Raw genomic sequence first — 13,109 nt, 5'->3', positions numbered from 1 at the left:
GACTGGCTCTGTTAATGCTTTCTGAATAAGTGGATAGATAAGTGAGTGAATGAATGAATGAATGAATGGCCTTGGGTTAGACTCTTGACTCTCTGAGTCTCCATTTCTTCATCTGCAAAGCAAAGCTTCGTCTTTGTTGGGGTGGGCGTGAGAATCAAATGGTGAGTGGAAGATGTCTTGGAACTGAGGAGCTTTGAGCTTCGAGCTGTCCTGAAGCTACGCAGGATGTGGGCAAGGAGAGGAGCTAGAGGTTATTAAAAATGGCTTGAGGTGGTGTAGATACCTTTTTGTTGGTAACAAAAGAATTTACCCTATTCTACACATAGAAAGAGAACTGGAAGGACATTTACCAGAGTGTCTGACAGTGGCCAGCCCTGAACATGGAATGCCTTTGTGATTTTTAAAAAATCCACACTTAGGAACATGTGAAGGCCAGGTCAGTCTTATTTTTCCTTTGTGTCCTTGATCTGGCACAGGTAAAGGACATGAATGAAGGAATCCCCCATCTCATGGCCCTATCTGGCACTGCATCAGCACCAGGGCCTCTGTCCCCAAGTGGGTGAAGGTCTTGACAGCAAGGCCAGCAGTGGAGAGAGCAGTGCTGTAGGGCTGAGCCTCAGTTTACCCAAGGTGACTCAGGTTATCCTGGGGACTGAGGAAGAGATGGGACAACATCTCCCATGGTGATAGACACCTTTAGGCACTTAAAAATTTTTAGCTCTCAGCCCCTCTTCACAAACACTTAGGGGATAGGCTTCCTGTGTTCCAAGTAATTTAATATTTCCCATGCCTCCTGAAGGGCTGAAATTGGTTCCTTTTTATAAGCCGTAGGTGCTAAATCACTGCTGTCTTCTCAGCCTAGGAGCATGCTGGCACACAGTAGGTGTGGCGTGAACGAAGGAATGTGTGAAGGGTGACTTCTTTAACGGATGGCTGGGCACCTCAATAAAGAGAATAAAACCCACCTCTAGATAATAAGACCCTGCATAGCCTCCCGCACCCTGTAATTTGGATCTCCAGGAATCGCCTTTGTTGTGGGCGACCAACCACAGGCAAAGAAAGCACCTGCTCCTCTAGCCAGTCCTCGCGTAAGGACCCCAGGCTGCCGAGCCCCCTGACTGCTCCTCCGGATCCCTTCCCTCTGCTTCCCGGGACCTGGGGGCTCAAAGGCATCCTGGGGCTCGCAGCCAGGGTCCGTCCCAGAGCTTCACAGCTGTGGTGGCGCACGTCCCCAGGTGCCCGACACGCCGCCCGAGGTCAGCGTTCTTCGCCTCCTCGTGCGGGACAGAGGGTCCAGGGCCGCCTTCAGGGCCTCGTCTGGCACTCCTAGGGCTGCACTGGCAGGAGCCTGAGTCACCGCGGCGCACGCCCTCTCCTCCCGGCTTCCATCCTGGGGCCACCTCCGCCCCGCAGTATCGGGCCCCGGCGCAGCCCGATCTCCGCCGGTCTATTGCCCGCCCCCTCTTCCCAGCCTAAGTCTCCCCGGCCGCGGTCCCAGCCCTGGCCAGCTCCGGGGAGCTTTGCCCGTCTGCCCTCCAATGCAGAAGCCCGAACTCCCAGCGCTCCCAGGCAGCTCCCGCGGGAGGGGGCGCGGCGCCCCCGCGGCTCCACCCTCTCGGTGGGGCCTCAGCCATCTGGGGCCCTTGCCAGTCGTGTCCGTTCTGGGGCCCGCGCAGAGCTCGCGCGGGAGGAGGCAGCCCCCGGCGGAGACCTGGACCTCCCTACCGGGCGACCCCCTTGCCAGATCCGGTGAGGGGAGCCGGGCTCTGAGATGCCCCGAGGGGGCAGTGGCTGCGAGCCGAGCTCGGTGGAAGCGCGTCGCAGCGGACGCAGCGCCCCTGGCCACCTCGGTGACCCTTCAGGAGCCGGGACCCGAGTCCCGGAGGCGGCAGCGCGGCACCGCGAGGGCGACGAGGTCCGTGCTCCTAACGTCCGCGGCGGGCGCCGGCTGCGGAGCCTCGGCCGGGCTCGTCGCCTCCCGCCTCTCTCCCCAGCCCCCCGCGAGCTGGCAGGAGGAAATAGCGCGCGGCCCCTTTAAATTTACCCAGGAGCCCTTAAAGGAGCCCCAGGGGCCCCAGACAGGAATCCCCACCCCGGTCCAGCCCGCGCCGCCGAGCGAGCAGCCAGCCGTCCGTGCGGCCGGCCGCCCCGTGCATGCGCCCCGCGCTCCGGGGCCCCGCGCACCGAGTGCCGCGCGCGGGCCGCCGCCGGCCCCGCGGCCCCGCGCCCCGCCGCCCCGGGGCCCCGCTCCGCAGCGCAGCGCATGGAGCCCGGCGGAGACCACCGGAGCCGGAGCGGCGGCGGCAGGGGCGGCCCCGGGCCAGCAGCAGCCTCGGACACGGGGCCGACGGCTGCCGCCCGCCGGATCGAGCGGCGGCGCGGAGCCCGAGGAGGACGACGGCGGTAAGAGCTGGCTCGGGCGGGGGCCCCAGCATGGGGGAGGGGAGGGCTGCGGCTCTGGGCTCCGGGCCCCTCTCCGCCGCCGAACAAAGGGGGGGACGCGGGCAGGGCGGCCGGGGCGCCACCTGGCGGGCGCGGATCGCGGTTGCAGGGCCAACGGGGGAGCCCCCCGCCCAGCTCTCGGGGTCGGCCGGCGGGGCTCGGGCGGATCCCCTCCCCCTTAAAGGGCCCCGCGGCCCCCGCCTTGGAGGCCAGGCTGGAGGGGCCCCAAAGGACCTGGCCAAGCGCCACGGGGCGCGCGCTCTGGGCTGTTGGACTTGCGGCCCCCGCCCCTTTCTCTTTCAGACTCCCAGATTTGTCTCGCTTATCCGGCTGTCTCCTAAAAGTCTGCCCAGACCCTGGGTTCCTTTCGCGGGCTCCCTCCAAAGGAACTGAGCTGGGGACTCCGCAGCTTTAAGTCGCGCTGTCCTCTTCTCTGTGGCCTTGCCTAGAGAGAGGAACCCTTTTTCTTTTTCGCTACGTTTTCCCTGGGAAAGAGCATGGCTTGCACCTCTTTGGGGACCCACCAGTACCTTCCCCACGGCGGGCAGTTTTTAAAGGGCTGGACTCGCCCACAAAGGCAGACACCCTCTTCTGTCCGCGCGCCACCTCCTCCCTTCTTTTCAGAAATTTTGCTACACTTTGTCAGCTATAGCGGGACCAGCCATTCCTCTTCCTTTGCTCACAAAGAAGACGGTTTCTTCATCCCCCTGCTGCAGGGTCAAGGCCTTCAGACCCTTGAAGCTTCTGTCCAGGACAGGGAGACTCTGCTCTAATCCTGAGCTCCCCTCCCAGAAACTCCCCATCCCCTTTTGTTTTTAAAGAATCCCAGCTCCTCCCCTTTTTTCAGCTCTTAAAGGGCCAGTCCACCTTAGACTAACAGATCCAGCGCTGGAAGGATGCTCAAAGACCAGCTAGCTATCCAGTGCCTTTGCAGACAAAGACGCTTAGGCCTAGAGAGCAGACATGACCTATCAAAGGTCATGGAGCAAGTTACCAGTGAAGCCAGGACTCGAGCCCTGGTTTCTGACTCTAAAACTAGTGCTTTCTTTTTCTTTGGATCAACTAAAACCAAAACCAAACAAAAACACAATGATGACAGGAGCCCTCTCTGATCCTGCTTTTGTTTCCTGGACCATGTGATTCTCCACTGAGAGAATGACCACACCTGTCCATTTAGCGTATGTGGCCAGAAAACCCTTTTTGAAATAAAATAGGGTCCAAACTGTAGGGAGGGTGGGGGACTGCTGGGTGTCTGTCTGTTTGATAAAAGCGAACCCCACTGGGTTCGTGGCCTCTTCACTGCCTGCCTCCTGACTGCTGGGCAGTGGCCAGCTCCCTGCCAGGGTGAAAAATAAATCCCCAGAAAGGCTTAATGGACTCCCGTAGGTGGTGGCCACTCCCTGCTGCAGAATCTTCAGTGGCCACTCTGGTGGCCCTCCTGCCACTTCCTTTCAGTCATCAGCTCTCCCAGACTCTAGGAAAGTCAGGGTCCTAAAGACTCCTTTCCCTGGAGGTGCTGACAGCTTTGTCATGGGGATCCCTCCTATGGGGCCCTAAATTTGGAGAACTGACCATGGTTAATGCCTCTTAAAATGGGACTCCCAGGAGGGTGGACTTGAGGCATTATTGGGAAAAGGGAGATCATCTTTGGGTGGGGCCCTCCTAGCTGGGGCCTCAGGCGGGTGGGTCCCGTGTGCAGCCCTGGATGCAGACAGATGCCCCCTTTGTTCTTCTCGCCCCGCTGCCCGCTCTGCTCTGGCTGTAACCGCCCTGGCCTGCTGCTCTCCTGGCTTTAACCCTGTAGCTCAAAAGGGGTGCCTTGCAGAGCCTGCTGCCTCCTTGGCCTTCACCTTATTTTTTAAAAAGTCAGAGCTGTGCCCTGCATTCTTTTGTTCTTGATCCTCTCTTAAAGGATCCTCCCTCTTTGTAAAGGGCCAGTGTTTTGACTCCCTGCTCCCCTACTCCCTTTTTCTTGCTGTTGCCATCCCTTTCCTGCCCAAGTGACCCCTCTCCCACCTCCCTTTCTCAGGCTGCAAAATCGAAGCCCTGGGTTTTTCCCTGGAAATCGGAGATTGAAAGCCTGTCTCCCTTTCCCCCTCTTCAGGGCAAGATCTTCAGCTGGAAGGGGGTGCCTTGGGGTCCTGGGGGAGTGCCCCCCTGCCCTCCTCCAGGGCCAGGGGACCAGCATCTTCAGGCAGGAAATACTCAGACCACTGTGAGGCCCGGGCCTCGAGGCCTGGAAAGAGCCGCATCCCCGGCCGTGACCACCGGCGCTACTACCACGATCACTGGCGGCTGGAGTACCTGATGGACTTCAACCCTGCCCGGCACGGCATGGTGTGCATGGTGTGCGGCAGCTCTCTGGCCACTCTCAAGCTCAGCACCATCAAGCGGCACATTCGCCAAAAGCACCCCTACTCCCTGCACTGGAGTCCCCGGGAAAAGGAAGTCATCAGCAACAGCTGGGATGCCCACTTGGGGCTGGGGGCCTGTGGAGAGGCCGAGGGCCTGGGGGCCCAGGGGGCTGAGGAGGAGGAGGAGGAGGAAGAGGAGGAAGAGGAGGAAGGGGCTGGCCTCCAAGCTTGCCCGCCCAAGGGCCCAGGTAATGTAGGACACGGGGAAGCAGGGGCCTGGGTGGTGGATGGGACCTAGTGGGGACAGCCCTGGGCTTTTTTGCCAACTAGCTGATTTTCTTGAGCAATTATTGCTCCTTTTTGGGGTGAAATCTGCTTACTGTATAATAGTGGGGGAGGGACAGTGGGATGGGGGGGTCTCCAACGTCGGAGACAGCTTTGAGGTTCTTTGGTTTCAGATGGATCAAGGGGAGTGAAGGCTGGAGGGATAGGCAGGGGAAGGGCTGGGTGCAGAGAGTACTGGTAAGGTATGGCTGACTGTGAGGTCTAGGGAAGGGGCTAGAATCTGGGTCCGGCAGAGGAGTGGTAGGGCTTAGGGTTTGTGTGTGGGAGGATTAGGAGATGGAGTTAAGACTTGAGGGGAGAGGAAGGGAAGGGCAAAAATTAAGCAGAAGGCTCAGAGTGAGGGAGAGGCTTGTGGATGGCAGACCTGGCTGTGGTGGTGGGGCTCCCCCAGAGGGCCAGCCTCTCAGTTCCTTCCCTCCCTCCAATCCTTTCAGGCAAAGCCCCAGCTGGTGGGGACAGCCGGCGCCAGCGACGAGGGGGCCCAGTGGCACCCCGGGCTCGGCGTCGGCGCCTCTCTGCCTCCCGGAGGGCTGGGGGCAGCAGGGGGCTGGGTGCCCGGCGCCTGGAGCGGAGGCTGAAGGAGTCCCTGCAGAACTGGTTCCGGGCAGAGTGTCTCATGGACTATGACCCGCGGGGGAACCGGCTGGTGTGCATGGCCTGTGGCCGGGCACTACCCAGCTTGCACCTGGACGACATCCGTGCCCACGTGCTGGAGGTGCACCCCAGCTCCCTGGGGCTCAGCGGCCCCCAGCGCAGTGCCCTGCTGCAGGCCTGGGGGGGCCAGCCTGAGGCACTGTCTGAGCTCATCCAGTCCCCATCAGGTGCGAGGCCCATCCCAGGGCTGAGACCCCCTCGTATAAGGGCTGCAAAGTAGGGTCTGTGGCCAAAACCGGGAAACACACACACACCCCCTCTGGCTGGGGCCTTTAGCTTGGGGCTGGGGTGAGGAGCAAGGGACCCCCTCTGCGTGGGTAAGGGCAACCTGACCAGCAGGCTGAGCCCCTTTCCCTCACCCCTTCCCCAACAGACGATGACCTCGTCCCCCAGGACCTGACCAGAAAGAGCCGGGACTCGGCCCCCGCTGCTGGAGCCCCCTCTCAGGATCTCAGCCCCCCAGACGTAAAGGAAGAGGCTGGCTGGGTCCCTGAGAGGCCTGGGCTGGCAGAGGAGGAGGAGGAGCTGGAGGAGGGCGAGAGGGTGGGGGTCCCCGGCCGCTCACCGCGGGGCCGCGACCACCGCCGCCACTACCAGGAGCGCTGGCGGCTGGAGTACCTCATGGAGTTGGACGGCGGCCGGCGTGGCCTGGTGTGCATGGTGTGCGGGGGCGCGCTGGCCTCGCTCAAGATGAGCACCATCAAGCGGCACATCCGCCAGCGCCATCCGGGCTCCAAGCGCCTCAGCGGGGCAGTCAAGGCCCTCATCGCCCAGGAGTGGAGCGAGAAGGCCGCCCACCTGCTGGCCCTGGGGCTGCCCTACCCCGAGTCCCCCAGGGATCCTGCCGCCCCCAGCACAGCCGCAGCCTCCGAGGAGGGGGGAGGGGAAGAGGAGGAGGAGCCAGAGGAGGAGGAGTGGTGGGGTGAGCTGATGGAGGGCTAGAGCAAGTGGAGGGAGAGTGGGGGTCGGGTAGAGGAGGGTGGTGAGAGTGGAAGGTCGAAAGGGAGATTGGGGAGGGTGGGACAGGAGGGCTAAGGTCGGGGGTTATGAAGCCGAGACGCAGGAGCAGGTCTGCTTCCCCCACCGGCTCCAGTGCGGTCCTTTTTCCCGTCCTAGGCGATGTCCCGCTTTCCCCCGGGGAACCGTCGGAGCGGCCCGCCGAAGAAGACGAGGACGACGAGGACGGCCCAGAGCCCGGGGGACTCGCCTTCCCACCGCTGCCGCCGCCGCCGCCACCACCTCCCCCGCCACCGCCGCCCCGCAGCCGAGAGCAGCGGCGAAACTACCAGCCGCGCTGGCGGGGCGAGTACCTGATGGACTACGACGGCAGCAGGCGCGGCCTGGTGTGCATGGTGTGCGGGGGCGCGCTGGCCACGCTCAAGGTCAGCACCATCAAGCGGCACATCCTGCAGGTGCACCCCTTCTCCATGGACTTCACGCCCGAGGAGCGCCAGACCATCCTGGAGGCCTACGAGGAGGCGGCGCTGCGCTGCTACGGCCACGAGGGCTTCGGGCCGCCCGCCCCGGCGCCGCGCGACGGCAGCACGGACCTAAAGGCGGGCGCCGTGTGTCGGGCGTAGAGGACTCGCACTCGCGGGGCTGCACCTGGCCGACCTTCCGGCCCGGAGCCCCTGCTTCCTGCGGCCTTGGCCGCTGCCGCTGCCCCCCGCTGGCCGGGCCGGGCGGAGATAGGGGACTGGGTGGGGTCGCTGGCTTCCGCTCGCTGCCAGAGCTCCAGAAGCTGGTCAGGGCGCCCAGGAAACGCGTTCTTCCCTCAGACCCGGGGCCCGGCCCTCCGCTCCGGGCCTCACGTTCCTGAGAAGCCACAGCGTTTGCACGGAGAGCTTCTGGCCTCTAGCCGCGCCCCGCGAGGCGGTTCTGTACATGGCCGGGACAGGGGCGCCTACAGTCAGTATTAGGGTCCCAAGTAGGGTCGGGGGCAGGAAGGACGCGCCCCTTCCTCTGGCCGGGGGCCCAGCTCTCAGAGCCGCACACCGGCAGGCATGGCTCCCGGGTCGGGGCGGCTGCTGTCCAGTCCTTACTGGCATTATCGACCGCTGGGTCCGGGACTGCGGACGGGGGCCTTCTTCGGGAGGCGGGGCCACTGGGCTTGGGAACCCGCCCGTGGGGAAGGCGCGTAGGACCGCGGGCGGGCGGGGCGGTGGCCCGGGGCGGAGGCGGAGCTCGTCCCGAGCCCCGCCTGCTGCGCCTGCCTCTGGGGCGGGCTCTGTGGGAACCCAGAGCCCAGAGGCCCCACCCGCCTCCCCGGCCACTGCCACGCCCGCCCGGACCGAGATCTTGTAAAGGGATTAGCACTTTTTTTCCTTTGCTCCTCCTGCTCCGAAGGCCTCCTGTTACCCTAAAATTCAGTCAGGCGCTCCTGCTTCAGCGCCCCCGTCAGTGCGAGCCCGGGGCACTGGAGGTCCCGGCAGTTGGCTTTATATTCCCGTCCCCTTCTTGTCTCCTTTTGTATGCGGTGGGCGTGCCACCCGTTCTCAGTCCTCAGGGCCTGGGGCCGGGCCTCGGCCTTCCTTTCTCCTCCCCGCGGCAGCACCAGGCCTTGAGGGGTCAGGAGTGGGCCCCGCGATCTCCCAGGCAGGTCCGAGAGGGATGTGTAGATTCATTCTCCTGTGGAGAACAGGTGGCCCCGAGATCAGGCCCTTTTTGCTCTTTGTATTTTATTTTGAAACTGTATTTAATGCTTTTATATGAGAGGGGGAGGGGCGGGAAGCGAGCTGTCCGTCACCCTATGTGCAAATGTCTTATTTATTATGCGTGTATCAGAGATAAGCTGTGAGGTGGTGGAGGAAGGACCTAAAGGTAAGAGGAATTAGGCGGAGGCGCGGATGGGAGGACCCCAAACATCCCGTACTAGTGTGGGACTCTCCAGGCCCCTTCTCGAGTCTCTGGGCCCCAGTGTCTGCTCTTCACATAGCCGAGCCAGTTCCTTTGTTCTTAAAGCCTGAGTGGGGACTTCAGGGCTGGGCCTGGAGGGCAAGGGGCCCTGGCACCTGGCGCCAGGAGTTGCCTCTGTGGGTGGGAAAGCAGAGAGCAAAGAGGAAGCCTTTCCTCTCATCCCAGCGCCCCCAGGCCAGAGCTCAAGGTTCAAGTGCCTCAGGCCCAGTCGCCTTGACTCTTCCTAATTGGGAATTGGATTTTATACCACGGATTTTATAGCATTTTTTATATAATTCAAGATTGTTTGAATTGGAAAGACCTTGGAGATCAACTAGTACCCGCCCCACCGCTTTCACAGGTAAAATGAAGCTCAGAAACTGAAATGATCATACAAGTAGGAACAGTACATGGACAAGAATAAAAATCTCAACTTTCAATTCAGTGTTCTTTGCACTACACCACATGGCCTCCCAATCGCTCCTAAGTTATCAAAATGTTTTACTATTAGATCTGCTGAAGGATGGCTTGTGCTGGGCACTGTAGGCCATCCCAGTGCAGTTGTGGCCTCCCAGGGATGGCAGAGAACTGCACACCCTCCGGGAATAAGTATTCTACGTAGGCTTCAGCTGGAGGGTGGCGGCAGCAGCCTTCATCAGAACTCCAGGTGTGACTGTTGCCTAGCCCAAGGCCTCTCCAGTGGGGCAAAATATCTGGCATTGTGCTGTTGATGCCACCAAGGATTCAGGAAGTGCCACATGGGCTGTCAGTTGACTGAAAAGTGAATTCCCAGAGTGTTTGAACCTCCAAGGGTTTTTGCAACAGTATTAAAAGCTTGAGAACAGGGATTACAGATGGCACCGGGTTGGGTACTGCCATTCTTTTATTTTCCTTCATGCATGTTGTTTTCAGATCCAGGAGTGTTCCGCCACTTTTGCTACTCTGCCTATTCAAAAACAGTAGGCAAATTGGGGCAACTATTATAGTCATCCCGGCCCACTGCTGAAGTTCAGGTAAGCCAGGGCAGAGAGCAGGGTGGGAATGGTAATTCCTCTTGATAGGCAGGGAGAGGCCGTAGGAGGACAGGAGTCCATGTCTTCATTGTGAGGTAGCCCCAAACACTTAACTGGTCCTCAAGTGTGGCCACCAGAACAGCATCATCACATTAGGAACTTACTAGAAGTGTAAATTTGGGGGCCCCACCTTATGGGTCATAAACTGGGGTGAGGCCCAGCAGTCTTTTGATAGCCCTCCAGTGATCACGAGGTTCACTGAAGTTCTGAGCACCAGTATCTAGAACGTGCCACGGTAGTGATTACTACTTTGCAGCTACAGCCTCAAAGGTTAAGGGTTAGATCAGGTGGTCCTCATCTCCAGGTGCCTCCTCCTTGCCTTGGTAATCTGACACGAACAGGTGAAGTTTCTTCATGAATTTTTTGTTAATGGTATGCTTGCTATTATGGCCAATATGTAAATGTTACTCTGAATACATATTTATATACCATGTTAGCGACATTATTTGAACATTTGTATGCGTATTTGTGAAGTTGTTTGCATCAGTTATTTTTTAAAAACTTTCAGCCTAAGTTTTCTAAGAGATATGTTGAATAAATTTCAAAAATCCAGTTTAAGGGTCATGGCAGCCTTAGCTTTGGGAAAGAGCAAATCTGAGGGGTCAAGTTCTTTCAGCAAAGACATATATTTAGTTTCCATTTTCCATGGTGACTGAAATCATTTTAAGTACATCGTGACTATGTGTGAGTTACAGGCTGCTTCATGTTGCAGGTGGGGGAACCTTCATAGGTTGGTGTGAACTGGGACAAGAGACCCCTCTGGCCCCTTCCACGCCTCATCATCTTCCTCCTAAGGCCACCTCTTAGAGGGTCTCATTTTCTTTCAGAAACCAAATGCACACCTTTGCTCTACTATGGAAATTCTGCAATCTTGGAGATCATTACCAGTATCAACAATTAGTTTTTTTAAAGTCTCAAAAGTGGAGTGGGGATGGGGGCCAGTGGAAGTCTTGTTTGGTTCTTACTTTACCCAAACTGTGTATAAAGAATAAAGTTAGCAGAATGACAACACAGTCACTGTTTTGTTTCATTTTTTTTAATTAATACCACATCAATTTGCAGTTTTACAGGAACCAAGATTCAAGCTCCTTAGGTGCTACTGTATTTTTATGTTGCACGCACATTAACACGTACACAGTTTCATTAGTTAATTTTTCATCTATAGATTCTTAAAAAAACAAAAAATTCCTGTGTGGCACAAGGATCTGTCCAATTATCTAAACACAACAATAACAAAACAGAGCTAGGTGTGGAGGCTTCCAGTAAAGAAAAAGGTCCTTTGGAGGGGAAGCCCAAAAAGATGATCAGTGCACTGACTTCCTGGGAGGGCAAAGGATGGGGACAGAGAATGCATTTCCTACTACGACATGAAATCAGTTACAAAGGGGGCCAAGAAAATAAGTGGAGTAAGGCGATTCCTAAGTAATTTCCCCAAAAAAGTAGAAAGAAAACTTCCACTACCTTCTACAAAGTTGCACTGCTTTGGGACCGTAACAGATCGTAGCCCTTACTTTCAAGTCACCAGTGCATATTCCCTCCAGATTATCATGACTATGAGTTACAACCTGAAGGAACCCACAGATGACTTTTCTTTCAAGTTTACTGAATTTTTCTGTTAGAAGGGGAGGAAGACACTTATCAGTCTCCAATAGGAATTGAAGATTCCCAAACATCCTCCATCTGATGTCAGTGTGAACTGTTCTGTTGTCTTTTAATTATGCACAGAGCCCATCAACACAGTCTGGCCCTGCCTGGTCACCCTTACCTAACGAAACACTTCTTGGAAAACATTCTCAAAAGAAGCACCCCACAGCAGGTAGAGGTGCTAAGACATTTTATGTGCCTGAAAATGAAAGGAACCCTCAAAACATAACACACCCAAGAAGCTAGTCTCCAAGTTTTAAAACTCCGTATGAACCACAAAATGCACTTCCCTACACTAATTTGTGGTCTCTTAACTACAGACACAATCTCCTCTCAAGCCAGCTCGGCTTTGGTCCTTAGGGTAAAACGATGAACACAGGTTAAAGATGTAGCATGTGAAGGAGGAAGCTGTAGGGAGAAAAGAGAAAAAGGCCTTTATGTTTCTGTAATTCACCTCTTGAGAATGTTCCCCCCAACGGACTGAGACAGGATTATAATTCAATAACTGAAGAGCCCACATGCAGATTAATTTTTTTCTCTAACAAGTTTACAGCAGTGTACAGCAGTTACAGACATTTATTTTATAATAAGAAAAGTACAACCATATTTATTGAGGGTAGGAAAGAGGGAGGAAAGCACATTCAGGAATAAATTCTCAAACGAAATTCAGACTGGTGTCCAAAAGAAACGACCAGACACCACCGACCCAGATGGCGGAGCCTTTCCTTTCCTAAGCGTGAGTGGGAGTCACAGCAGTGCTCTCGTGCGCCCCTCCTCCAGCCTACTCTGCATCACCATTCTTGGTTATCAGATGGCATTCTGGGAAACAGGAATTACCGCTATCACCTATAAGTTATTCAGAGTTGAAAGTTACATCGTTAAACGAAGAAGATTAGGAGTAGCTGCTCACATTGTGGGGCAGGAAGATGGGATCAGAGGGCTGCAGAAACAAAACAAAACAACAAGGGAAGGAATCCCACTCCTGTTCCCAGATAATTTCTTCATAAGTTAATCATTATTTCTTAACTTAAAAATAAGGGCAAAACTATGATGGGAAATGGGAAGCTGTGTAAGACTAGTCCTTGAAAATTGAATAGAAGAACCCAAGAGATGTGTTTTATTTTTCATTTTCTCCTTCACCTCCAATCTTTCCCCCTCCCCTTTCAAGCTACAGGGTAAAAGCTCCACCACTGTAAGGTACTGATTTATCCTATTTATTTCATTCTTTCTTTATTCTTTTGGGTTCTAAGATAGCAGTTCTTTTTTTAGTCCAACAATTCTTGTGCTTGATACTGAGGGTAAAGGGAAAGAAGGGGGAGGAAAACACCAAATTAAGAAAAAAAAAGCTTGGAATGCAGGCTCAAGCTGACAGTGAGCACGTTCCTTCAAAGTACAAGTAACATTGTAACTATTAAATGGTGTTTTAGTAACTGTTTCCATGTACTGGTTCTGGTACTGGTTCCATGGTTTCCATGTACTTATTCTGCCTTTTTTTTTGTGACTCCAGGGAGCTTTGCTTGGATTCTATGGAGGAAAGAGAAAACAAGGGTGAAAACACAGACATTTGTTCTAGGTTTTTATTTTAACAGTGATGCTAGAAGACTGTCTTGGATTTACTAGAGTCATGTGAAAAACACTCCCATTTTCATAGGTCTTACTCTGAATGCAAAGAGGCAGGGGCTGAGTCTGGCCTGGGATGAGC

General features: G+C 56.2%; 2 protein-coding genes across 3 annotated transcripts in view; one reads left to right on the top strand and one right to left on the bottom strand.

The window, feature by feature from the left end:
• The first annotated feature begins 2,139 nt into the window (after nucleotides 1–2,139).
• On the top strand, nucleotides 2,140–10,776 carry C10H11orf95 (chromosome 10 C11orf95 homolog). The gene is given in 6 exon segments (XM_032489655.1): nucleotides 2,140–2,335; nucleotides 2,337–2,403; nucleotides 4,547–5,044; nucleotides 5,576–5,962; nucleotides 6,169–6,717; nucleotides 6,912–10,776. Coding segments are annotated over 6 exon segments (2,037 nt in total). The 5' UTR covers nucleotides 2,140–2,263; the 3' UTR covers nucleotides 7,376–10,776.
• Nucleotides 10,777–10,783: 7 nt separating this feature from the next.
• RTN3 (reticulon 3) overlaps nucleotides 10,784–13,109 on the bottom strand; it is a 55,295-nt gene continuing 52,969 nt past the window's right edge. For both annotated transcript variants that reach the window (XM_032489653.1, XM_032489654.1), the window contains one exon: nucleotides 10,784–12,931. In XM_032489653.1, coding sequence (XP_032345544.1) covers nucleotides 12,886–12,931 — 46 coding nt within the window. In that variant the 3' untranslated portion in view covers nucleotides 10,784–12,885. The remainder of the gene's footprint in view (nucleotides 12,932–13,109) is intronic.

This window comes from Camelus ferus, chromosome 10, assembly GCF_009834535.1.
Source record: "Camelus ferus isolate YT-003-E chromosome 10, BCGSAC_Cfer_1.0, whole genome shotgun sequence".
Taxonomy (NCBI): domain Eukaryota; kingdom Metazoa; phylum Chordata; class Mammalia; order Artiodactyla; family Camelidae; genus Camelus; species Camelus ferus.
The sequence above is the reverse complement of the archived record's forward strand: the minus strand, read 5'-3'. Positions and strand labels throughout refer to the sequence as shown.